At 40.8% G+C, this 25300-nt stretch overlaps 1 protein-coding gene across 2 annotated transcripts in view; it reads left to right on the top strand.

Annotated features, from left to right (window-relative positions):
- The window catches only part of agps (alkylglycerone phosphate synthase), a 179479-nt gene that overhangs the window by 112330 nt on the left and 41849 nt on the right, over window positions 1-25300 (top strand). For both annotated transcript variants that reach the window (XM_085986091.1, XM_085986090.1), the window contains 3 exons: window positions 9986-10113; window positions 12696-12747; window positions 16743-16819. In XM_085986091.1, coding sequence (XP_085842217.1) covers window positions 9986-10113; window positions 12696-12747; window positions 16743-16819 — 257 coding nt within the window. The remainder of the gene's footprint in view (window positions 1-9985; window positions 10114-12695; window positions 12748-16742; window positions 16820-25300) is intronic.

The following is a 25300-nucleotide window of genomic DNA, read 5'->3' as shown; positions in this document are numbered from 1 at the left end:
CTTTTCTTCCACTGTTCAATTGTTTTAATCGCCCGCCTTCTCTTGCCCAAAGTTTCCCTTGTCTAGACACTTTCTTTGCCAAAAGACTTTGATTATGTGAGCACCTCACTGGTCTACTCGCCTGAATGATGTGGGACTGGATTTGATCTAGGAGAGTATGTGCTTACCTGTTGCTCTCACTGTGCATCTTTGAGGCCCAGGAGAATGGTTGCCATCACCAAGGGAAATGCTTTGTGGACTGATTTAATATCTGTAAGCAAAATTATGGAGAATGAAGTGGAAGACACAGTCAAGGAGCTTAGAAGTGCAGCAACCTTTTCATAGGTTTGAGTTGTGGTCACACTGGCAATTTACTTTTTTATTTTAACATAGCTATGCTGTAGTGGCAGAATAATATATTGTGCATTATGTGGTATAATACTTTTTGTTATAAAACAGCATGTTATTAGCTGCAGGAAAGTGTAGTTTCTACCGATTTTTCCATTTAAGTTATGGAAGGAGATTGGGAGAACTCTGGAATTTCATGGCCAATATATTTAACAGGTACACATTTAAATCTCTCTCGTCCATGCTTGTCCAAGTGGCTGTTAATTTTCTCTCCTGTTTATTGTTTCTAAAAGCTTCCCCACTACCGACGTTAAACTGACTCTCTTGTAATTGCCAGGTTTATCCTTCTCCCCTTTTTGAACAAGGGTGTAACATTTGCAGTCCTTCAGAACCCTGGCACCACCCCTGTATCTAAGGAAGATTGGAAGATTGTGACCAGCAGCTCCACAATTTCTGCCCCGACTTCCCTCAGCAACCTAGGATGCATCCTATCTGGACCGGATGACTTAACCACTTTAAATATTGCTAGCCTTTGTAGTATCTCCTCTTTATCTATTTTTAACTCATCCAGTATCCTGACATCCTCCTTGTTTACCGTAGCTTTGGCAAACTCCTCTTCCTTGGTAAACACAGATGCAAAGTACTTATTTAGTACCTCAGTCAGCCATGTCCCAGCTTGAAGTATTGTGTCCAATTCTGGTCACCACACTTTAGGAAGGACGTGAAGGCTTTGGAGAAGAGATTTACTAGAATGGTTCCAGGGATGAGGGATTACAATTATGTGGATAGATTGGAGAAGCTGGAGTTATTTTCCTTGGAGCAGAGAAGGCTAAGAGGAGATTTGGTAGAGGTGTTTAAAATCATGAAGGGTTTAGGTAGAGTAAATCAAGAGAAACTTTCCAACGGCTGAAGGGTCGATAACCAGAGGGCACAGATTTAAGGTGATTGGCAAAAGAACCAGAGGCGACATGAGGAAAATCCTTTTTACACAATGAGTGGTTAGGATTTGGAGTGCACTGCTTGATAGGGTGATAGATACAGATTCAATAGTAGCATTCAAAAGGGAATTGGATAAATACTTGAAGGAGAAAAAAATTGGAGGGATATGGGGAATGAGCAGCGGAGTGCTACTAACTGAATTGCTCTTCAAAAGAGCCAGTTCAGACTCGATGGGCTGAATGGCCTTCTGCGCTCTACGATTCTATGACTTGGTGTGCATTGCCGTGGCAGATCCACTAGTATGTTTAAAAATTTTGTTTGTTCTATGTTTGTCCTTTGTATGATATAGTTTATGGGAAGCTCATGACCACCAAGTTTCTTGTCATTTGTCTTGCGTAGCTTCTTTTCAATGGTTGCTGCTAATACTGTTCCTGTCACCCTGTGCCACATTTTAAAATCTGTTAGTGGTGATTTCCCCCAAATTGATTCTATTCTCGGCTTCCCAAATCCCCCCTCAACTGCTGCCCTGAGTGCCCATCCCACAAGGCAGCAACTGCCCTCAACCTTATCCTGAACCCTCTCTTCCTCCTCCTTCTATTGGTTGCAATAATATTGGGTTCCAAGTAATCCGTACATGTTACTATCTTTTGGACTGGAAAAAAAGATTTTCTGTAATGCAGATGGTGACCTTTTACATGATTTTTTAAGTCAACAACAACTTGTATTTATATAGCACCTTTTAATGTAGTAAAACATCCTAAGGCACTTCACAGGATTATTAAAGGACAAAAAATTTGACTGAAGTCCTGGAATTTGTCCTGCAATATAATTGATTAAGTGTTAACCAAATGCAAGCTTTATATCTGTTGACCTTCACTACATTAATTGCATTCAAAAACAGTAAAGCTGTGTGTATAGGGAAAGATAAGCTGAACTCCATTTGAAGAACAAGGAATGCCACTCATGGTATATATGTATTTATTTTATTTATTTATATATTTAGAATTTAGCCATGAGTGGCATTCCTTGTTCTTCAAACAGATTCAGCTTATCTTTTCATTTGGGAGAAGTCTTATCAAATCATAGTCTAACAATACTGATCCACAGCTTGTAATAAGTTTGAGTTTCTGTATGTGGGTTTTATTTCTCATCAAATTTCCCTTCCTCTTCAGTTGTTGAATTCTTGTTGAGGTATATTAAAAACAATTTACATTTTTAGCACCTTTAGCAAAACAGCCCAATTTTATTCAGAGGGCAATGGGCACAAAGGAGGAATTGGGGAAAAGGTTAGGGCAGATGATTGAAGGGGCAATTAAAGAGGTAGATTTTTAGGAGACTTTTGAAGGTGGCGAGAGGTATCAGAGGGTTTAGGAAGATAAATCCAGAGTCCATGCCCATGATGGCTGAAGGCTTTGCCACTAATGGTGGAAGGGATGGGGGAATGCACAGTAATGCATACTCAAAAGCAGAGGGACAGGGCTGATTACAGAAGTAGAGTTGGGCAAGGTCGCAGAGATTTGTGAACAAGGATGTGAAATTTAAAATCAGCATGCTGGAGTGTGAAATCGGTGGAGGTTGGTCAGAACTGGGCTGATGTCTGGGTGGGACCTAGTATGGGATAGGATGCAGGCAGAGAGTTCTGGATGAGCTGGAGTTATCTAGGGTGAAACTGGCAAGACCAACCAAGAACTGTCTGATGAGGTGGATCTGTGGTTGATTGCTTGGATGAGGGTTCCAGTCATGGTGGGAAGAGAAGTTGGGATGGGGGCACTCTTGCGATTGGCAAAGGACTGGATGTGGGGTTTGGAACTCAGTTCGGTTTTGAAAATAACATCAAGGTTGTACACTGTGTATGATTCCATTAGCAGCGGTGCTCTCTGCTATCTTGTACATGTGACCATCATTCATGTGTGAAACATGCTGTTCTACATTTACAGTTGATCCTGATTCTGTCCATACAGGTGTTCTCCCTGCATGGTTGGTGGTTTGTGACTGGGGGCAGGATCCTGGCCAGCATTTCTTTTCCTAATTAGAAGCCAAGTAGTCGTGGATAAACTAAGTACATGGTCAACCCTGTAAACCTTGAATTAAAAAAGTTTCAACTGAAATAAGATTCATGCAAGTGTTTGCATAGTATATGAACTTCCAAACAGACCTCGGAAGTCAGGAGTGCTAAACCACAATTTTGAGGTGTACTGGCATATTTGGCTTTTATTTTCTAATGGCTGTATCTGGTGGCTTTGTTTTTAATGAGTACTTTTTGTACAGAAGAGGGGTTACACAAAAGGTGATCAATCCATTGTATTGAGCTGATTTGTTTTAATTGTTAAATGACTCAATACAAATTATTCCTATGAGCTTGGAGAGAGAGAACAGTTAGAAATTAAAGAGCATTCTTTGTTTTACTCTGGAGATTTTTCTCTGCATCATTTTGAAGTTGTAACATTCTGTGGTTAAAACCATTTAAAAATACTTAATTGCTATCTCATTCCTACATTTTACAACTGGAACACATATACTCTCCATTTGGCAATGTAATCCCTTTGAGTACTGAAAGTTGTAAGCCATTGACTTTTTGATGCATTTGCCCTCTGTAGTTGCTTGTATACATCTTCCGATGCAGTAAAATCGAACACTACTTCATACATTTTTAACAGTGTAGCATTTTAATTGTGTATGCTTTGCATTTTCAAATTATGTAATCCCATTAGTTTACTTGCAAGTAACAAAAAAAAATAAACTAGGTTTAAATCTTTGAAAGCTTAATCTTCTGAATTGGTTGTATTTCAAAATTTTGGTCCCAAACTAAATTCCCATCACTTTATCTGCATCAATATTGTCAATAGCACAAGACTTACAGTACTGCAAACAGTACTGCAAACAGTACATCATTTAACATTCCATACTGCTTAGCTTGATAACTGATCTTTTTCATTTAATTGGCATAGTTCTTACACAAGGACTGCTATGTGTTGCAGTTTAGAAGTGCACATTGAATATTTCAAATCATCTATTCATGCCCCTCTAGTGGGACCCCATTCAGTAATCTAAGTACTATTTATGCATTTTTTTTATTCATTCATGGGATGTGGGCATCGGTGGCAAGGCCAGCATTTATTGCCCATCCCTAATTGCCCTTCAGAAGGTGGTGGTGAGCCACCGCCTTGAACCGCTGCAGTCCGTGTGGCGAAGGTACTCCCACAGTGCTGTTAGGAAGGGAGTTCCAGGATTTTGACCCAGTGATGACAAAGGAATATATTTCCAAGTCAGGATGGTGTGTGATTTGGAGGGAACTTGCAGGTGATAGTGTTCCCATGTGCCTGCTGCCCTTGACTTCTAGGTAGTAGAGGTCGTGGGTTTGGGAGGGGCTGTCAAAGAAGCCTTCAAGTTGCTGCAGTGCATCTTGTAGATGGTACACACTGTAGCCACGGTGCACCAGTGGTGGAGGGAGTGAATGTTTAAGGTGGTGGATGGCGTGCCAATCAAGCTGCTTTGTTTTGGATGGTGTTGAGCTTCCTGAGTTGTTGGAGCTGTGCTGATCCAAGCAAGTGGAGAGTATTCCATCACACTCCTTACTTGTGCCTTGTAGATGGTGGAAAGGCTTTGGGAAGTCAGTAGAATACCCAGCCTCTGACCTGCTCTTGTAGCCACAGTATTTATGTAGCCGCTCCAGTTAAGTTTCTGGTCAATGATGACCCCCAGGATGTTGATGGTGAGGGATTCGGCGATGGTAATGTCAAGGGGAGGTGGCTGGACTCTCTCTTGTTTGAGATGGTCATTGCCTGGCATTTGTGTGGCACGAATGTTACTTGCCAGTTATCAGCCCAAGCCAGAATGTTGTCCAGGTATTGCTGCATGCGGGCATGGACTGCTTCATTATCTGAGGAGTTGCGAATGGAACTGAACACTGTGCAATCATCAGTGAACATCTCCACTTCTGACCTTATCATGGAGGGAAGATCATTGATGAAGCAGCTGAAGATTGCTGGGCCTAGGACACTGCCCTGAGGAACTCCTGCGGCGATATCCTGGGGCGGAGATGATTGGCCTCCAACAACCGCAACCATCTTCCTTTGTGCTAGGTATGACTCCAGCCAGTGGAGAGTTTTCCCCCTTGATTCCCATTGACTTCAATTTTACTAGGGCTCCTTGATGCCACACTCAGTCAAGTGCTGCCTTGATGTCAAGGGCGGTCACTCTCCCCTCATAACATAAGAAATAGGAGCAGGCCTTTTGGACCCTCGAGCCTGATCCGCCATTTAATGAGATCATGGCTGATCTGATTTTGGCCTCAAATCCACTTTCCTGCCCGTTCCCCATAACCCTTGACTCCCCTGTTGCTCAAAAATCTGTCTATCTCAGCCTTGAATATATTCAATCACCTCTAGAATTCTGCTCTTTTGCCCATGTTTGGACCAAGGCTGTAATGAGGTCTGGAGCCAAGTGGTCCTGGCAGAACCCAAACTGCGCATTGGTGAGTAAGTGCCGCTTCATAGCACTGTTAATGACACCTTCCATCACTTTGCTGATGATTGAGAGTAGACTGATCGGGCGGTAATTGGCCTGATTAGATTTGTCCTGCTTTTTGTGGACAGGACATACCTGGGCAATTTTCCACTTTGTCGGACAGATGCCAGTGTTGTAGCTGTACTGGAACAGCTTGGCTAGAGGCGCAGCTAGTTCTGGAGCGCAAGTCTTTTGCACTACAGCTGGGATGTTGTGGGAACCTATAGCCTTTGCTCTATCCAGTGAGTCAGCTGTTTCTTTAACACATGGAGCAAATCAAATTGGCTTCTGTGGTGGTGGGGACCTCCGTAGGCACTTTTGGCTAAAGACGATTGCGAACGCTTCTGCCTTGTCTTTTGCACTCGTGCTGGGCTTCGCCAGCATTGAGAATGGGGATGTTCATGGAGCCTCCTCCTCCTCCTTTTACTTGTTGAATTGTCAACCACCATTCATGACTGGATGTGGCAGGACTGCAGTGCTTTGATCTGGTCTGTTGGTTGTGGGATCGCTTAGCTCTGCCTATAGCATGCTGCTTCTGCTGTTTAGCATGTGTGTAGACTTGTAGCTTCACCAGGTTGGCACCTCTTTTTTAGGTACGCCTGGTGCTGCTCCTGACATGCTCTTCTACACTCTTCATTGAACCAGGATTGGTCCCCTGGCTTGATAATGGTGGAGTGAGGGATATGCCGGACCATGAGGTTACAGATTGTGATGAAATAGAATTCTGCTGATGGCCCAGAGCGCCTCATGGACACCCAGTTTTGAGCTGCTAGATCTGTTCTGAATCTATCCCATTTAGCACAGTCGTAGTGCCACACAACACAATGGAGGGTGTCCTCAGTGCGAAGATGGGACTTCGTCTCCACAAGGAGTGTGCAGTGGTCATTCCTACCAATACTGTCATGGACAGATGCATCTGCGACAGCTAGATTGGTGAGGACGAGATCAAGTATGTTTTTCCCTCGTGTTTGGAGTTTTCACCATCTACCGCAGGCCCAGCCTGGCAGCTGTGTACTTTAGGATTAGGCCAGCGTGGTTAGCAGTGGTGCTACCGAGCCACTCTTGGTGACTGACACTGAAGTCGCCCACCCAGAGTAAATTCTGTGCCCTTGCTACCCTCAGTGCTTCTTGCAAGAGATACTTTATATATTTTCTATAAACCAGCAAATAACCTTGAAGGTGAAGATCAATAAGTAAACTGCTCATCCATTAAAATTTGTTCACTTGATTCAAACTACGAAAAATTCAAGCCAATTAATATATATAAATATATATCAAGTTTAATATCTCAGCAAGTGAGAGTAGGGTAGACCACAATAACTTCAGGAATTGTTAGACTTTTAAGGTCTTATTGTAGGCTCTGAAGAGGGAAATTCCCTAATGTGTGGGAGTTACAGGTTTGTATCCCATATTGATAAAATACTAAATTTTGGCCAAAGTTTGTGTTGAATTGGCACGGTAACAAGATCACCACATTTGGTTGCAGCAACCCTAGGTTAAGCAGGGGAAATTCATCTCGGATTCCTGCTCCTGATCTCGCACCAGTAACTCATTCTCAAAGCACGTGAGTGAACATTGGGTGAAGACAGAAACTGGCTTGGCTATGTCGGTCCACCACTGAATATCTGAAAATTGTTGTGGTTCAAGTCTAATAGTCAATTGAGAGAAGTACAGGAAGGTGCCCAGCACTTGTTGAAATATACCTCAGAAAGGCATGTCTTTGCATAGAGGGGGGAGAGATTGGTGTTGGGGGCAAACAACTTGTCACACAGGTTTTAAAAAAGTTGCTAGACATCATGACAAATGTCTTTTTAGCATTTTTAACTTGCTGAGGAGAGGTTTTGTCAGACCTTAATTTTTCAACATTTCACTTTTAATAACTCTGTTCTTTAAACCGCATTGTACATCATCTCCGAAGGGATTCTGCACCATGATAATTTAGTCAGTTTTACGAACACAATTATGCATATAAAATATAAAACAATTTTGTTACTACCATGTGACGAAGAGCTAAGTCCTGTAATGAAAAAAAGCAAGAGAGCCCTCTGGTTTCAATCCTGGCAGCTACACCAGGATCACATTCGACATTGTCTGCCAGAATTTGCAGGGTCCACGAGAGGGCACCTCCATGAGTATGGGGCAGGCTGGTGCAAGAGCCACTGTGGGTGTATCTGTGACACCTGCCCATCCCATGCACATGGAAAATTGCCTATTCACCTGTCTGAGGGGGTGCGGTTTGCCCAGGCCTGGGCTTGACCCTGCTAATGCTCCTATTGGCCCTCCTTGAGCATGGGGGTTAATCTAATTGTTTTTAAATAATGCAGAAGCTGCTTGCTTGGTCTGGACCTGGCTAGTGGGGCCTGCATCCACACTTGGGGAGGCCAGTATGTCCCCGCTTACTCGACATATTGGGCATCACTACTACCCTGATTTTCTTTCAAGCGTGAGGAGCAAGAACTCCAAGGTTATGGAGGCCCCCATCCCTGGCTGTAACTTGCCTTGTAAAGGGTAGATAGAGTTACTGTGGGAGACCGGCGGGACTCCTACCCTATTGTCTGCATTGTGCCATTGGCCACTGGTGTCTGTGCAAGGCAGCATCAGCAGGAATTGTGGTTGAGCAGCTGTATCGGTATGCTGTTCACAGAGGCTGTGGTCAGTCTAGCCACATCAAATGCCTTTTGTTTGCCTATCCACCATTCATTATGGAGCTAATCCAAAAAGCTAATGCCTTTTTGGTAACTTTTGCTCAGAATCCATATTGCAAGCTGCTTGTGTCCAAGTATTTCCTGTAGAAAAAAGACCAAACCACCCCGAACCATAAAGGAGGATTTCCAACAAAAATGTTCTCTTAAATGACTTCTCTTTTCCTGTACATGATTTTAGGTATAAATGCCATGTAGTTATACACTGTCGTTACAAATGTTAAACATTTGGCATTTGTGGATAATTGTAGCATGGTTTTACCTGTAATGCTGCTAACCATTTCAAGAGTTTTTTTCTTCATTTGCATGCTTAACTATAAATGACAACGTGGGTTAGATTTTAAGATAACAGAATTCTTTATTTAATGTGAGCCTAATGCTGCAGGTTTATTTCCGAACACTTTCTCAAAATATACTCTCTTTCGGGAATGGAAATGATTTATTTAAGACACAGCCTAAGAGTTACGTGAGCACTGAGTGTAACATGACAGTAACGGCATGAAAAACATTTATTCCAGTAGCAAATTTGCTAAATTTATGTTCTACCCACCCCATCAGGTTTCTTCTAATGCATGAAGAAAATGGTTTGTTTTGAATTGTTCACATGAGAGAGACTGACTGACTAACGGTATACTCTAAATATAATGCATTTTAAAAGGTGTTGATCTCTTTCAAAATCATTGACTGTTTTGGTTTTGAAAATGCACGTGGCCTGCAGTGCCATCTTGCAAATGTCCACTTGCATCTCCTGAACTAATTGTGCACCCCTCTGAGGCAACAAAGTTGGGTGGAATCCTGGCAAGCCTCTACCAATCTCACTTTTCCCCAGGTCTAATTGGATGTGGGCAAGAACGCCCAGGGTGATGGCCCTGTGGGGAAAACACCTGGTCTCTCCTCTGCTTGGCACCTGCCCTAGTAGCATAACTAAGCTTGGAAGCTTACCATAGGGAAACAATAAAGTAATGCTATCAAGTTTATTCTGTTCACTGTTACTTTGGTTTTTTTTTATAAACCAAGATGTTTATTTTTTCCCTTTTTGAAACTATAGTTTGCCATTTGGAGTTCTTGCATGCCTTTTCGCAGCACAAGGCAACATTCTTGAACTTGTGTTGCTCCGTAGTTTGCAAGTTCTAACACTATTGAAGGTAAATTGCTTACTAGGAAGTTATTTGTGCAGCGACCCAAATGACTAGTTTGGATATGCAGACTTGAATGCAGGCAATTTTGACCAGCTCTCTTAATTTTATTCAGTTATACTGAATTTTAAAATGATTGTAATGTATAACTATCTTAATAGACCTAATGTTCAAGTAGTCCGAGGAAGTCAGTTAATGTACTGTATATAGATAAACTTTATATATACTGCATGACTTAGACCAGAATGGATATTATAGGAACAGCTCATTTAGTTTGGAACTAACTGTTGGTACACGATGCTGTAAGGGTTCTCTAACTGCTAAAAAAAAACATTGTATTTTCCCTTTTTTTCATATTCTTTTCTCTCATTTCAGGAACACTTGGTGTAGTTACGGAGGTCACAATAAAGATCAGGCCTTTGCCTGAATATCAGAAATATGGCTCTATTGTGTTTCCCAATTTTGAACATGGTGTGGCCTGTTTACGAGAGGTAGCACGACAGGTAATTGTAATCTCTTCATTCTTGCGCATAAAACACCTGAACATTCCCTCTGTCAAAAAGGTTGTGTTTGTACTCAGTACAGAACAATTGGTACTCGGACAAAAGCAAAATACTGCGGATGCTGGAAATCTGAAATAAAAACAGAAAATGCTGGAAATACTCAGCAGGTCAGGCAGCATCTGTGGAGTGAGAAACAGAGTTAAAGTTTCGGGTCGATGACCAGTTCTGACGAAGGGTCATCGACCTGAAACATTAACTCTGTTTCTCACTCCACAGATGCTGCCTGACCTGAGTATTTCCAGCATTTTCTGTTCAGAATTGATGCTCTATCTATAGAGAAGATTTTGTAGTTTGTTTGAGGGATCAGAAATGATGGTATGTAAAAACATTCAAATGACAGCAATACTGTGGAAAAACCGTAAGCAGAAATTCTTCTTCAGTAATTTAACACATACACAGGGACCATGTGGACAATCCATTCTTAATGATTCTAACTGTACTATGTGACCACTTGTCATTATTTGTCTGTGGTCTTGTATAAAATTGTAACTGTTGTGCTGAATTTAAGAAGTCACACAACACCAGGTTATAGTCCAACAGCTTTATTTGAAATCACAAGCTTTCCTGACGAAGGAGCAGCACTCCGAAAGCTTGTGATTTCAAATAAAGCTGTTGGACTATAACCTGGTGTTGTGTGACTTCTTACATTTGTCCACCCCAGTCCAACTCCGGCATCTCCACATCATGATGTGCTGAAGATAGTCTCCCTTGAGAATCCTGCGCTGTGAACCAGCTACATTCAAATTCCCAAATGGAGGTGTCGCTTAAACCTGACTTAAGATGGCCCTGTGGTCACCAATAAATTCTCTTCCTACAACTATTTTATTTCTTTGTGCAATACTTACAATGTTAATCATGTATCATCATATTTCCATTTTTGCTATGCCTGTGAAAATATTTATTACGACATTGTCACACATTCCTTATCATACCAAGGTTAACAAGGGAACCTTGTGTTGCATCCTTTTGCTTAACTTGCCTTTATATAGTCCCTTTAACAAAAAAAGTCCATGGCATTTTTATAGAACATAGGAATAGGAGTAGGCCATTCTGCACTTTGAGCCTGTTCTGCCATTCAGTTAGATCATGGCTGATGTATCTTGACTCCATTTACCTGCCTTGGTTCCATATCCCTTCATACCCTTACCTAACAAAAATCTTTCAATCTCTGTTTTGAAATTTTCAGTTGACTTAAAAGGCCAGAATCCAAGGGATGGAGAATTTTGGGGGGTTGTAAGGCGTTAGGAGGTTAGACATAAGGTGGAGTGAATCCATGAAGAGATTTGAAGATGAAGATGACTATTTTAAATTGGAGGTGTAGGGGAAATGTGGGTCAGCAAGGACAGGAGTTTTAGGTGAGTGGGACCTGGTGTGGGATAGGATACAGGCGACAGAGTTTGTGGCAGGAGCCGTGGGGAATGGCTTCAGTCTTCCAATTATTTAACTGGAGAAAATTGTGATTAATCCACAACTAAGTATTGGACAAGCAGTTTGACTACACAAAGGTAGTGAGCTGTGTGTCATCAGCGTACATGTGAAAGCTGAGCTTATGTCTGCAGATGATGTCGGCAAAGGCAGCATGTAGATAAGGGAGAGGAGGTGGCTCCTTGGGGCACTCTGGAGATAACTGGCAGGAAGAGAAGCCATTCCTGTAGTTGCTGCGGCTGGATAGGTAAGAGTGGAATCAAGTGAGGGCAATCTCACTGAGCTGGACAAATGGATGGTGCGGTCAACATGTGGTCTTAGCACCCAGAGCCTTGCTCCTGCCTAACCCATTTGCTGCTGAAACCTTGATCTATGCCTTTTGTCACCTCTAGACTTGACTACTCTGGAAGTGGTGGAAGCAGAAACACTCATTGTTTTCAAAGGGAGACTGGATAGGCACTTGAGGGAAATAAACTTGCAGGGCTACGGGGATAGAGCGGGGGAATGGGACTGACTGGATTGCTCTACAGAGTCGGCATGAACTCGATGGGCCAAATGGCCGCCTCCTGTGCCGTTATGACTCGGTTCTCCTACCCAGCCTCCCATTCTCCACCCTCCATAAACTTCAGCTCATCTAAAACTCTGCTGCCCGTATCTTACCAAGCTGGATGCCAGGTAGGATGGAAGGCTTTTAAGAAGTTCTTCACAAATAAATCAAATTGTGAGTTGGCATATAAACAGAGAATGTTGGAACTGCATAGGTCAGTTAACATCTGTAAAGAGAAAAGATTGATTATGTAATTTCAGGTCATAACTTGTCTTTTCACAGGTACTGATTGACATACTGTGCATTTCCAGCATTTCTGTTTTTGTTTCAGGTATGCATTTTGGTTACATTCTGTTCGAGGAGAAGTTTGTTGTGTTTTTAGGAACTGGTGTGATACGAAGTCCAATGATGATGAACGATTGTAACAAAAATTGAAATGTTGCTAATTTGGCAGGAGTAAAACTAAGAGTTCCCTCCCCCTCAAAATTGCTTTCTAGTTTATTTTGTTTTTGATATCAGTTAGAATTTATTTTATGTTTTAACCCTGCAGAGATGTGCTCCTGCATCAATCCGTCTAATGGACAATACACAGTTCCAGTTTGGTAAGCAAATGTTAATTCTTGGAAGAGATTTTTTATTAAAAATAGAATACATATTAAATTCTAAGTTTATATTTTAGTTTATTTATGACCTATAAGTGGTAAGGATGCAATAAATCAATAATCCAGTACTACATGAATTGACATTGATACAGTATCAAGCATAGACCCAAGTTAGTGATTATGTCAAACAGCGCAATCCAAGTAGATGATTATCAGGGGTCTTTATTTTTTTTTCTCCTTTTCATTGCAGCCATGGGCTAAAATTGTGACTGAATATCCAATTAATTACATCGGAAGGAAAAGGACAAAAGCCTGTCTTCAGAGATCTTGCTAGGGGTTTTTAATACTTATTAAAAAAAATTCGCTTTTGCTCTCATCTCTGGACTTAAGGCCAATCTAAAACATTAACTTGCAACAAATAACTTCCTTGAATGGTAGATATTACTCCACTTAAACCTCTTGAGGATTCTCGAGTGGTTAATGAGAGGCGATCTTATTGAAACATATAAGATTGTGAAGGGGTTGGATCGGGTGGATGCGGGGAAGATGTTCCCGATGATGGGTGAAACTAGAACTAGGGGGCATAGTCTTAGAATAAGGGGCTGCTCTTTCAAAACTGAGATGAGGAGGAACTACTTCACTCAGAGGGTGGTAGGTCCATGGAATATGCTGCCCCAAAAAGCTGTAGAAGCTACATCATTACATAAATTTAAAACAGAAATAGACAGTTTCCTAGAAGTAAAGGGAATTAAAGGTTACGGGGAGCGGTCAGGAATTTGGACATGAGTCTAGGTTCGGATCGGTCATGGCCCTGTGGGTAGCGGAGCGGGCCCAGGGGCCGTGTAGCCTGATCCTGCTCCTATTTCGTGTGTCTAATTCTGTTAGATTCAGGAGATGGTTCTGTGATAGTGGATTGACGGTTAGGATCAGATCAGCCATGATCTTATTGAATGGCGGAGCAGGCTCGAGGGGCCGATTGGCCTACTCCTGCTCCTATTTCTTATGTTCTTAATGACGATCCCAACTTTGTGCTGTTAACTTATTTGAAGTATTTGAATCCACTTTGAGACTACCTGAAGTCAGATCAAACACTGGTTATAGACAGGTTTCACTGTATTTAAATGTTGAATAGTCTCCGGAATTGCCCAGAAATTCAGGATTATTAAATATGTCAAAGTGCTGGTCATTTGTCAAACTGGTCAAAAATATTTGTAGTTTAAAGGATTCTGTATGGTATGTAGATTTATGGCTTGATCAGTACACTATTCTAAAGCACTATATATAACTGATCTCTGCAAAGTTTGAACAATTTCTTTTCATTACAAAATAATAAAACTTGTATATGAAAGTTTGTAAAATGTTACAAACATGCATAAAGGAAGAGAGAAAAGACCATCAGACAATCCATGCCTACTTTATCCATTAGACGCTGTAACCTTGTGCACTACATTCTCCAATTACTAGTAATGCTACTCCTGGAGAGTTACCACAAAACTTCAAAATATTTGAGGGATTGTAAACAGCCTGCTGCTAACTGTGAATAGCTTTCTGTGTCTTGAGTTAAGTCTTTGCAGGTGGGATATGAAATGGCAAATCTTCATAAGTGAACAAATCAAGCCATTCATTAGAGTTATCAAATAATGTGCATCAGTTACTGAGTCAGTGCACCACAATATCAGTACTCCACTATATTGTTTCACCTTCAGTATGTGATATTGAACAATCAATATTATTACAAGATAATTAGTATTTTGTTACTATTGTCTGTATAAATGTAACAATGGAGACTTTGGACTATCTTGCGTTGTAGTTTTTACAAAACAGCACATCGCTTTTAATGAGGCATTTTTTACTGAATATTAGAAAGAATTGATGTAACTGGGCTTGAAAATTCTGCAGTTCCTAAGAGACCTCATTACTTTGAATAGCTTTCAAGATTTGATATTTTTGTGTTTGCTTATCATGGAGCTGAACAGAAGAAATAAATTATCTTGGGGGTTCACCATTAAAGAGCAAGCCAAGTTGTAGCTCACATTCTAAATGCTGCTTATTTAAAATTGCATTCACTAATTATATAACTCTTGCCAATTTGCAGTATACATTAATGCTTAATATCTACAAACTGCCATGAACAGTATAGAATTTAGCTTAAAGTGAAAATGATAGTTTACGACCAGTTTAGTTCAACTGTACATCAGTGGGAAATGTGTTGTGGCTAAATGTTCTGTCTCTACAGAATAGTAATACTGCATACCATCTCAATGTTTAAAATGCAAAGGATGAAAACTTTATTCCACTAATGGATGGTATTGTATATTTAGGATGGAAATGTCCACTAAACTAATGAACTGCAAGTTTGCCTGTTTCCAGTGTGTTTTTATTCAGGTTGTGCCTTTAAGTGACTAAAGGGGATTGTCAGAATCTGCAATTTGCACACCCAGGTTTTTAATGACTGGGTGAACCCACTAACCTTTCTCTAGAGATGATGCTGTACTAATTAGTATAACAGATTTAAAGGGGTGGAGTTTCCGCTTTGGGCGCAATCCGTGATTGTGGCGCAAATTGCGCCAGAATTGAGAAGTGTTCCTCTCTGAGTTTCTGCTCAAACTCATTTGCATATCAGTGCAAAATCTGCCATGAACCAGTGCAATCGGGCAACATTTTAAAATGTAATTTAAAAAAAAATTGCTTAAAAAAAAATTGATATATTTGAATGGTAACTTGGTAAAGTTTGACTAATACAGCTGAAATGGGTCAATCCACCACTTGAGAATAACCTGATTTTTAAATGACTGAAAATTACTTTAAAATAGTTTGGTATATTTTTTTTTTTTTAGTTAGATTGGGGTACAGTAGTAAGTTCCTCTTTTAAATTAAAAAAAAATCAAGACATACCTTGCGCCCAAAAGTTGCAGCTTAATTTTTGGAGCCTCCTCGAAGGCCTGCAAACAAGTGCAATTAGTGGAAACACCCAATGGTGATTAATTTACCCTGGGGACGTGGCCAGTTTTGTGGGTGGATCCTACTTCTTTGTGCTTAAAGTCCTGCGATCTTTTGTGCTGATTATGCCGATATCGGGGGAATCGCACCGAAAAAAAACAGCGCAATCGGGCAGAAACTCCAGACCAAAGCATTTAAATCTTCTGAAAAGTATATTTCATTAGAATGTTTGGGCCTCTTCTGCAGAAGAGGTCCAAATAACTTGACTGCAATAAAATAACAAAACCAATAGAATGATCTTTGTTTTGTTACTTGGATAGCTGACACATCTGTTGGCTGAAAATTTAATCCAAATGAGCTAGGACTCAGTTTCCCTAATAATTGTCTAACTTCAGCACTGTAATGTGTTTAACGTTGAGGTAAACTGAGACCAGCTCTGAATATTAGATTAACCCTTTCAATATTGGTGTAGCAATATATTCAAAACATAAATATTTGACATGGCCCTGTTAACAAACATGTATGCTGTTTTATTTTTTAAAAAAGCTCTCCTGTACTGTAGTAACTAGTTGGATAATGAGAATGTATTAACTTTAAGGTACCTTTTGTGCCCATGTATAATTATCCTTTTAAACATTGTTATATTTGCATGCTCTGGGCATTGCCAGAATATGGTTAATACTGGCTATAGTGTGATGCGTTATTGTAAGGAGAACTTGGAGACCAGTAATGACTAATGTCCAAACCAAATAATGTGAATTGGGAGAGTGGAACTTTATCCAATTATTCATTTTCTTTGCTTCCTTGAAAGTTTGTAACATTTGCTTTTATGACGCTGTTTTGAGCATTCTTGTGTTCTACTCTTGCATCTTGTGATCATTTAAATACCCTCAATGTAATAATGACTAGGTGTGATTGTCAAAATCTATTATCAACACTGAATACATTGGACAAATCATTAGCCTATGTAGATTGGTTTATTTTTTAAAATTCAAAGAAATGCTGTATTTCCAAAGAAGCTAACTTTTTTTTTTAATTATGCTTTTTCAAAATAGGACATGCACTGAAACCACAAGTGGCCTCCATTTTTACTTCATTTTTGGATGGACTGAAAAAATTCTACATTACCAAGGTATGTTCAATTTTTCATAACTTTTGCAATGTTTAAAAAAAACTGACAGATAATGTTGTAAACTAGGAATAACTCGGTCATGCAAGCTAAAATTTCAGTGTAAATACTGTGCAGTTTTATAAATCATCACACTGCTTCTGGCAAAATTGTTTGGATATTTGTGTTGGGGTAAAAGAGAAGTCTTCCCTCCTCTCAAGCGGACCTCCTGAGATAAGGGGTCGACACTTGCCCTATAGCAACCACAAATTCACCAGACAGACACCTTGGATAAGTTTCATGATCTTTATTCAAGCATTTGCAGGGGGAAAATCTCAGTCTCATCCCAGAGAAAGGATTCTTCCACTGAGTATCAAATACGTACAGCAATTATACCCTAACTTGAGGCGTGCACCCCCCCCCCCTTCTACAATCATTGATTGGTCTACAGAATTATCTGTTCCTGCTCTGGCCAGGAGGTGCTTACATCATGCTTTGAGAATCTGTATGTCCTGCCTTATCTTAAGCAAGGACATAAGGCCAGCTTATTAGCTTTACAGTTCCTGTTTTGTCTAAGTCCTACACTCCTAAGCATGGATAGGAGACAAACGTATCAGCCTTCTAGTTTCCACTCATTTTCAATCTAAGAAGTTATAGTTTCTTCTAACTTTTAATTCTAAGAAGTCTTTTTTGTCCCCTTACATTTGTAAATTGTGTTCCAGAATAGAGCAATTTAAGGGGAGTCAGACAGTCTCCGCTTTTCCCACTGCTCACCTTCCTAAAATGGAATAGTTTGCTTTCATTCCATATAGTGTATCTAATGACCTGGACGGTCAAAAATATTCCCTTTTTGTGTATGTACACATCCACCCCAAGTTTGTATAATGAGTGGCCTTTGTATAATGAGAAGACCTCTCCTGGTCCCTCAATACCTGCTCTGGCCAGGAGGTGCTTACATCATGCTTTGAGAATCTGTATGTCCTGCCTTATCTTAAGCAAGGACACAAGACCAGCTTATTAGCTTTACAAATTAGCAAACATACTAACTTCATTGCTGACAATATTCTGAATGGATAAAAAAAAAATTTGGGTTTCTTCCATAAAAGTCAAGTGATTTCCTTAGTATCAGTAGAGATCAGAACATTTTGTATGTCAGATTAAAAAGTGTGAATATGCTTTTTCCCAAATTGCTAATGCAGCATTGGTAGTTGATGATGTCTTAAGTGTTGGAAATCATAATTTTATGCAGAGTTCGTTTATTCAAAGTATACACTGCCTTGCTATTTCCTGTTTGCTAATGGGAAGTTAAGATAAAAATTTTTGTGATTTTCAGCTTTACTCTTTTATTCAACCTCTGGTATTGCTTTGGTTTAATAATGTGATTATTAGGGTTCAAAATACTTTGTGGATTTTTTTGTGCAAACTGCCTGATAGATTCTGTAAATAAACTTTGTCCCTTGCAATCTGAAATTTGCATCCCTTACTCTGCTGCACTGAGTTAATGTAGTCTGGGCCTAACAATTCCCTATTTAACAATGATACTGGATAGTGAAACTTAAGGAAGGATTCCAGTCATCAAACACTACGGACTCGATTTTTTGGTTCGAGGCGGCTTGGGCGTGGGACAGTTGCCTTCCAGGTTCCAGTCCTGCCCCCAATGACATCAGATGCACAAACGTGATTTTGCGTCAATTGGCCTTGTTAAGCCCACCAATTAAGAGGAAGCCAATATCAGATGACGTCAGTTGATGATACGTCACCTGCCGGTTTTCTTAAAGTAGCCATGCACATTTTTTTGACAGCTGATTTCTCGGTGTTTGACAGCATTGAAGTGCTGCAAGTACCGACAATCACTGTACAAAGGTGAGCTCTTGCACCCAGATTCTCCAGTGACTCCCTCGTTAGGCTAGAACAGATGGCAGCTGCAGGTGAGGTTACAGAAGTGATCTGTCACTGGTGAGAGAGATTCTCCCAATGAGGTGGGACTGCACACACAATTCAAAACTTATTACGTACACAAGTCTAAATGCATTAAAAATGATTTTCCCAACATTATCTTACCTTTGAAACTCACCAGTGCACCATTGGATCCTTCACACCACTTCTGCAGCTGTCATCAATGCAGAAACATTAAAATAGACCCACAGCATGCCACACTTACTTGGCGTGGTGGCCTGACGTCGGGAAGCCCGCAGTATAACTGTCAAAATTGCAAAATGCCTCTTAACTGCCTGTTAACAACCTGTTAAGTGGCTATAATTCTCTTCCCGCCGCTAGGTGTTGTGTCCATGCACAAATCGGGGACCTGACACTTGGGAAGATTAATTGGAGGTGGGTTGACGGTGGGTTTCCAATCCGCTGTCAATCTTTGCGATTTTGCCAGATGTTCCGCCTCCAAACCCGCCCCCTGAGCGCCGACAAAATTCCGGCCCTTGTCTCCTGTCATTAAACACTAAACCCAATTGATTCAGGCTAATACTAATTAAATTTATTCACAATTAGGTGATTTATAGGAATAAAGACATGGGCAGCTACTGTACAGCACAAGTTTTATTTTATAATATGTGTAGTTACAATGACTTTTTAAAGAAAACAGTTTTCTCCGCTTCTGGAGAACTCCTGAAATGACGATCTCTTGTAATACATAAAATATGTTTACAAAGTTTATCCAAACTTTTATTGGTCACTGCCAGAACATCCATCTGTCACTGCTAGAACTGCTGAGCACAAATGTTTTACTTCCATTGATATGTAAATGTAATTTCCTTTTAAAAATTGCCCTTGGCAGCCAACTTTGATTTTACATATTGTACACAATTGACAAAGTAGTAGATTAACAAATTGATAGATGGCTGTCTCAATCCAATTAAATAGCACACTAGAGGGGCCAGATTGACCGAGTCAGTCAAATCCCTGCCTCGAAAGCTGCTGGTGACTGACTATTGTCATTTATTGTAAACACAATGTCCTAATCAAAGACAGCCTTTATCCGAATTGAGCATAGCATCCAGCGCTACAAGTCAAATAAATGGTTTCCAAGCAGCTACTTTAACTTTCAAAAGTGAATGGAATCCATTTTAGCAGAGTAATCCCAACAGAAATATGTAAACAGGAGTATTCTAGCATGTAACCACAATGTCTTGTTCTGCTAAGGAAGCTGACGCTGAGGGCAGTGGAGAGAAACCGCGAGGGTGGGACCTATCACACAACAGGCTTGATTTTAGTGAGCTTGAGGCCATGTTTCCTCGGGTGCACAGTACGGGGCTGCTTTGACAGTTGGGAGTAGGTCGGGTGGTGTGATAGAGGTTAAGCTTCAGGTGGCAAAACAAAACTGACTCATTTCTACTTGGAATTGGTGAATTTTGTGGGTATGTTGTATTCTTTGCATTTATTTTACACTTATATATTGTACAGTTTTTAATGTGACTAGATAGCTGAAAAGAATGGCCAGCAAAATTTTCAGAAATGTTTTGAGTGCTTTGGCTCACTGCATTTCTTTTATTTATCCTCCTGACTGTTCATTCAAGATTGGTTTGTTTTCAAAAGTCCTTAATAGTTTCTCATTGGTAAATTTCTACACTTTGTTTGCTTTTGATTTGTACATTCCCTACCTATTGAATTATAACTTGTTACTATTTATGAATTAAATTACAACTGCGGAAAGAGACAGAGCCTGAAACAGCAAATGGCATGTTGGCCTTTTTTGCAAGGGGGTTGGAGTACAAGAGTAAGGAAGTCTTGCTACAATTATACAGGGCCTTGGTGAGACCACACCTGGAGCACTGTGCACAGTTTTGGCCTCCTTATCTAAGAAAGGATATACTTGCCTTGGAGGCAATCCAACAAAGGTTCACTAGATTGAGTCCTGGGATGAGAGGGTTGTCCTATGAGGAGATTGAATAAATTGGGCCTATACTCTGGAGTTTAGAAGAATGAGAGGTGATCTCATTGAAACATGCATGATTCTGAGGGGGTTTGACAGGATAGATGCTGAGAAATTGTTTCCCCTGGCTTGAGAGTCTCGAACTAGGAGGCGTAGTCGCAGGATAAGGGGTTGGCCTTAAGACTGAGATGAGGAGAAATTTCTTTACTCAGGGTTGTGAATCTTTGGAATTCTCTGCCCCAAAGGGCTGTGGATGTTCAGTCGTTGAGTATATTCAAGGCTGAGATGGATAGATTTTTGGGCTCTCGGGGAATCAAGGGGTATGGGAATCGGGTGGGTAAGTCTTATTGAATGGCGGAGCAGGCTTGAGGTGCTGAATGATTTAACAGTTTGGGGACAAGAATGTGCAAATAGAATTTAACAAAATATATAGCAGTGTGTGGCTTTTTCTTTTGAGATGGGGCGAAAAAGCATTCTTTAAAGCACTTGCGTGTGCAACACCTGCTACAATTTAGTGTTAAAATTCGATCATCGACTGCTAACTCCATACCATGGAAAAGGAGGTAGGGTAGCATTGCTGGTTAAAGAGGAGATTAACACAATAGTAAGGAAGGATGTTAGCTCTGATGATGTGGAATCTGTATGGGCAGAGCTGATAAATACCATGGGGAAGAAAACGTTATTGTTATTGGGAGTCGTACACAGACCCCCAAACAGTAATGCTGAGGTTGGGGGTGGCATTAAACGGGAAATTAGAGATGCGTGCAATAAGGGCACTGCAGTTATCATGGGTGACTTTAATCTGCATATAGATGGGGCTAATAAAATTAGTAACAATACTGTGGAGGAGGAATTCCTAGAGTGTACACGGGATGGTTTCCCGGACCAATATGTCGAGGAACCAACTGGAGATCAGGCCATCTTAGACTGGGTTTATGTAACGAGAAAAGGATTAATTAGCAATCTTATTGTGTGAGGCCCCTTGGGGAGGAGCGATCATATGATAGAATTCTTCATTAAAATGGAGAGTGAAGTAGTTGTCTCAGAGACTAGGGTCCTGAATTTAAATAAAGGAAACTACGATGGTATGAGGCACGGGTTGGCTAGGATGGATTGGGGAACGTTACTTAAAGGGTTGACAGTGGATAGGCAATGGCAAACATTTGAAGATCGCATGGATGAACTACAGAATTTGTTCAGCCCTGTTTGGCATAAAAATAAAACAAAAAAGGTGACTCAACCGTGGCTAACGAGGGAAATTAGGGATAGTATAAGATCCAAGGAGAGGACATATAATTTGGCCAGAAAAAGCAGCAAACCTGAGGATTGGGAGCAGTTTAGGATTCAGCAAAGGAGGACCAAGGGGTTAATTAAGAGGGGGAAAATAGATTGAGAGTAAGCTTGCAGGGAACATAAAAACTGACTGTAAAAGCTTCTATAGATATGTGAAGAGAAAAAGATTGGTAAAGTCAAGCATAGGTCCCTTGCAGTCAGAATCAGGGGAATTTATAATGGGGAACAAAGAAATGGCAGATCAATTAAATACATACTTTGGTTCTGTCTTCACAAAGGAGGACACAAATAATCTCCCAGAGATCTTGGGGAACATAGGGTCAAATGAGAGGGAGGAATTGAATGAAATCAGTATTTGTAGGGAAATGGTGTTAGAGGGATTGAAGGCTGATAAATCCCCAGGGCATGATAATCTACATCCTAGGGTACTTGAGGAAGTGGCCCTAGAAATAGTAGATGCATTGCTGGTCATCTTCCAAAATTCTATAGGCTCTGGAACAGTCCCCATTGGATTGGAAGGTAGCTAATGTAACCCCACTATTTAAAAAGGGTGGTAGAGAGAAAACGGGGAATTACAGACCGGTAAGCCTGACATCATTAGTGGGGAAAATGCTGGAGTCCATTATAAAAGATGTAATAGCAGAGCACTTGGAAAACAGTGATGGGATCGGACAAAGTCAACATGGATTTACAAAAGGTAAATCATGCTTGACTAATCTACTGGAATTTTTTGAGGATGTAACTGGTAGAATAGATGAGGGAGAACCAGTGGATGTGGTGTATTTGGACTTTCAGAAGGCTTTCGATAAGGCCCCGCATAAGAAATTAGCATGTAAAGATAAGGCGCATGGGATTGGGGGTAAGGCACTGTCTTGGATAGAGATCTGGTTGACAGACAGGAAGCAAAGAGTTGGAATAAACGGGTCTTTTTCCGAGTGGCAGGCAATGACTAGTGGGGTACCGCAGGGATCGGTGCTAGGACCCCAGCTATTCACAATATATATAAATGATCTAGACGAGGGAACTAGATGTAATATCTCCAAGTTTGCAGATGACACAAAGCTGGGTGGGCGTGTGTGCTGTGAGGAGGATGCCGAGAAGCTCCAGTATGATTTGGACAGGTTGGGTGATTGGGCAGAAGCATGGCAGATGCAATATAACATGGATAAATGCGAGGTTATCCACTTTGGTGTCAAAAACAGGAAGGCAGATTATTATCTGACTGGCAATAGATTGGGAGAAGGGGGAAGTGCAACGAGACCTGGGCGTCCTTGTGCACCAGTCGCTGAAAGTAAGCATGCAGGTGCAGCAGGCGGTTAAGAAGGCAAATGGTATGTTGGCCTTCGTAGCGAGAGGGTTTGAGTACAGGAACAAGGATGTCTTGCTGCAGTTGTACAGGGCCTTGGTGAGAGCACATCTTGAGTATTGTGTGCAGTTTTGGTCGCCTTATCTGAGGAAGGATGTACTTGCCATGGAAGGAGTGCAGCGAAGATTCACCAGGCTGATACCTGGGATGGCAGGAATTATGTGTGAGGAGAGATTGGGTCGATTGGGCTTGTACTCGCTGGAGTTTAGAAGAATGAGAGGGGATCTCATCGAAACTTATAAAATTCTAACCGGACTAGACAGACTAGATGCTGGAAGGATGTTCCCGATGGTCAGGGAGTCCAGAACCAGGGGTCACAGTCTAAGGATAAAGGGGTAAGCCATATAGGACAGAGAGGAGGAGGAATTTCTTCACCCAGAGAGTGGTGAACCTGTGGAATTCTCTGCCAAAGAAGGCAGTAGAGGCCAATTCATTAAATATATTCAAGAAGGAGTTGGATATATTTCTTAAGGCTAAAGGGATCAAGGGATATGGAGAGAAGGCAGGAACAGGGTACTGAATTTGGATGATCAGCCATGATCTTCTTGAATGGCAGAGCAGGCTCAAGGGGCCGAATGGCCTACTCCTGCTCCTATCTTCTATGTTTCTATAAGATATTAGACATGGTCTCTGTTCTTCCCTCAGTCCCCCTTCTTTCCCTCCTCCCCCTTCCCCCAAACAAAAATGAGAACATTAATTTTTACTTATTTAAATTCATAATGCCCTGTTCTCTGGTACAGAGAAAAATCATCATCCTGACTGCAATTAAATTCCAATCTCAGTCCTAGTCAATGAGCATCTTAATGCAATCTATTTGAAATACTTGTAGGCAGCCTTTATTCTGATGTCCACGGGTAATTCAGTTTTTGTTAAAGTCTTTGCATGACAAAAATAGGCAAGTATGCATAAGGTTTTAAAGATAATGGCCTGTATTTTCCGATCGGAGGCCTCTGATCTGGAAAAAATCGACACCCTTACCTGAGGGCTCCAGAGGTCCGGCCATTTCCGCTCCTGGGCTTCTGCTCTACGAAATGCGCAGGGCCCAGGTATCCCAGGGGGGTGTGGCTCGCAAGCGTCCATGGGATCACATAGGTCATGGGGAAACAATGGGAGAAGGGAATCTCCCTTCATACTTTTGACAGCTTAGACATGTCAAAAGTATGAATGGCGGTCACTCCAAAAACACATCAAAACATTAAAAAAAAATCAAAAATCACATTTTAAAAATTAGTTAAAATTACATTAAATATATTTAACGAATTAAATTTTTTGAAAAAATCAGTTTTATGGGGCTAAAAATAAACTTACCATTTAAAAATTATAAATGAGCGAATTAAAAAAAAAAAAAAAAAACTTTTTTTAAACACTCATGCTAGTAAAAGCAGGTCTTATGCCTGCTTGTACCAGCCGTAAGATTTTTAAGGGATTTCAGTGGGCAGAGGTTCTGCAGAAAACGGAACGCTCCACCCACAGAGGTCCTTCTCCAGGGCAGGCATACGATATTGTCAAGAGGATTCTTGACCGATCGGAAGTGCCGGTTTTCAGCACATGCGCTTCGCATGACTAAAACCAGCACGTGCGAGGTCCCTACGGGTGTGTACACTGCGCATACACACCCATAGGGATTGTAAAATACGGACCAGTAAAGCATTAAAATAATTTTAAGAACAGATAAATATTTTTCTATGCTTCTAGTTTCAAATGAAAAAATGTGAGGTCAGTTCAACATAGGGACGACTCGAGACCTTGGCTACCATTGAACATGTGCACCTGACATTTTTTATAATTTTGAGAAATAAGCCCGTTTCATCATAATTGGATATTAATCTGCAGATGAAAACAAACCTCTCTCACACATCTGTCCAGGTTAATAAATTGTCGCAAATCAAATTCTAGGATTTTTTAGTGAGAGGGAACTACTTTTTTTGTCTTAGACTTGAACTTACAAAGTTCAAGTTGGATT

The sequence above is a fragment of the Somniosus microcephalus genome, chromosome 4 (assembly GCF_052327205.1).
Source record: "Somniosus microcephalus isolate GS21.2 chromosome 4, FLI_Smic_1.0, whole genome shotgun sequence".
Taxonomy (NCBI): domain Eukaryota; kingdom Metazoa; phylum Chordata; class Chondrichthyes; order Squaliformes; family Somniosidae; genus Somniosus; species Somniosus microcephalus.
The sequence above is the reverse complement of the archived record's forward strand: the minus strand, read 5'-3'. Positions and strand labels throughout refer to the sequence as shown.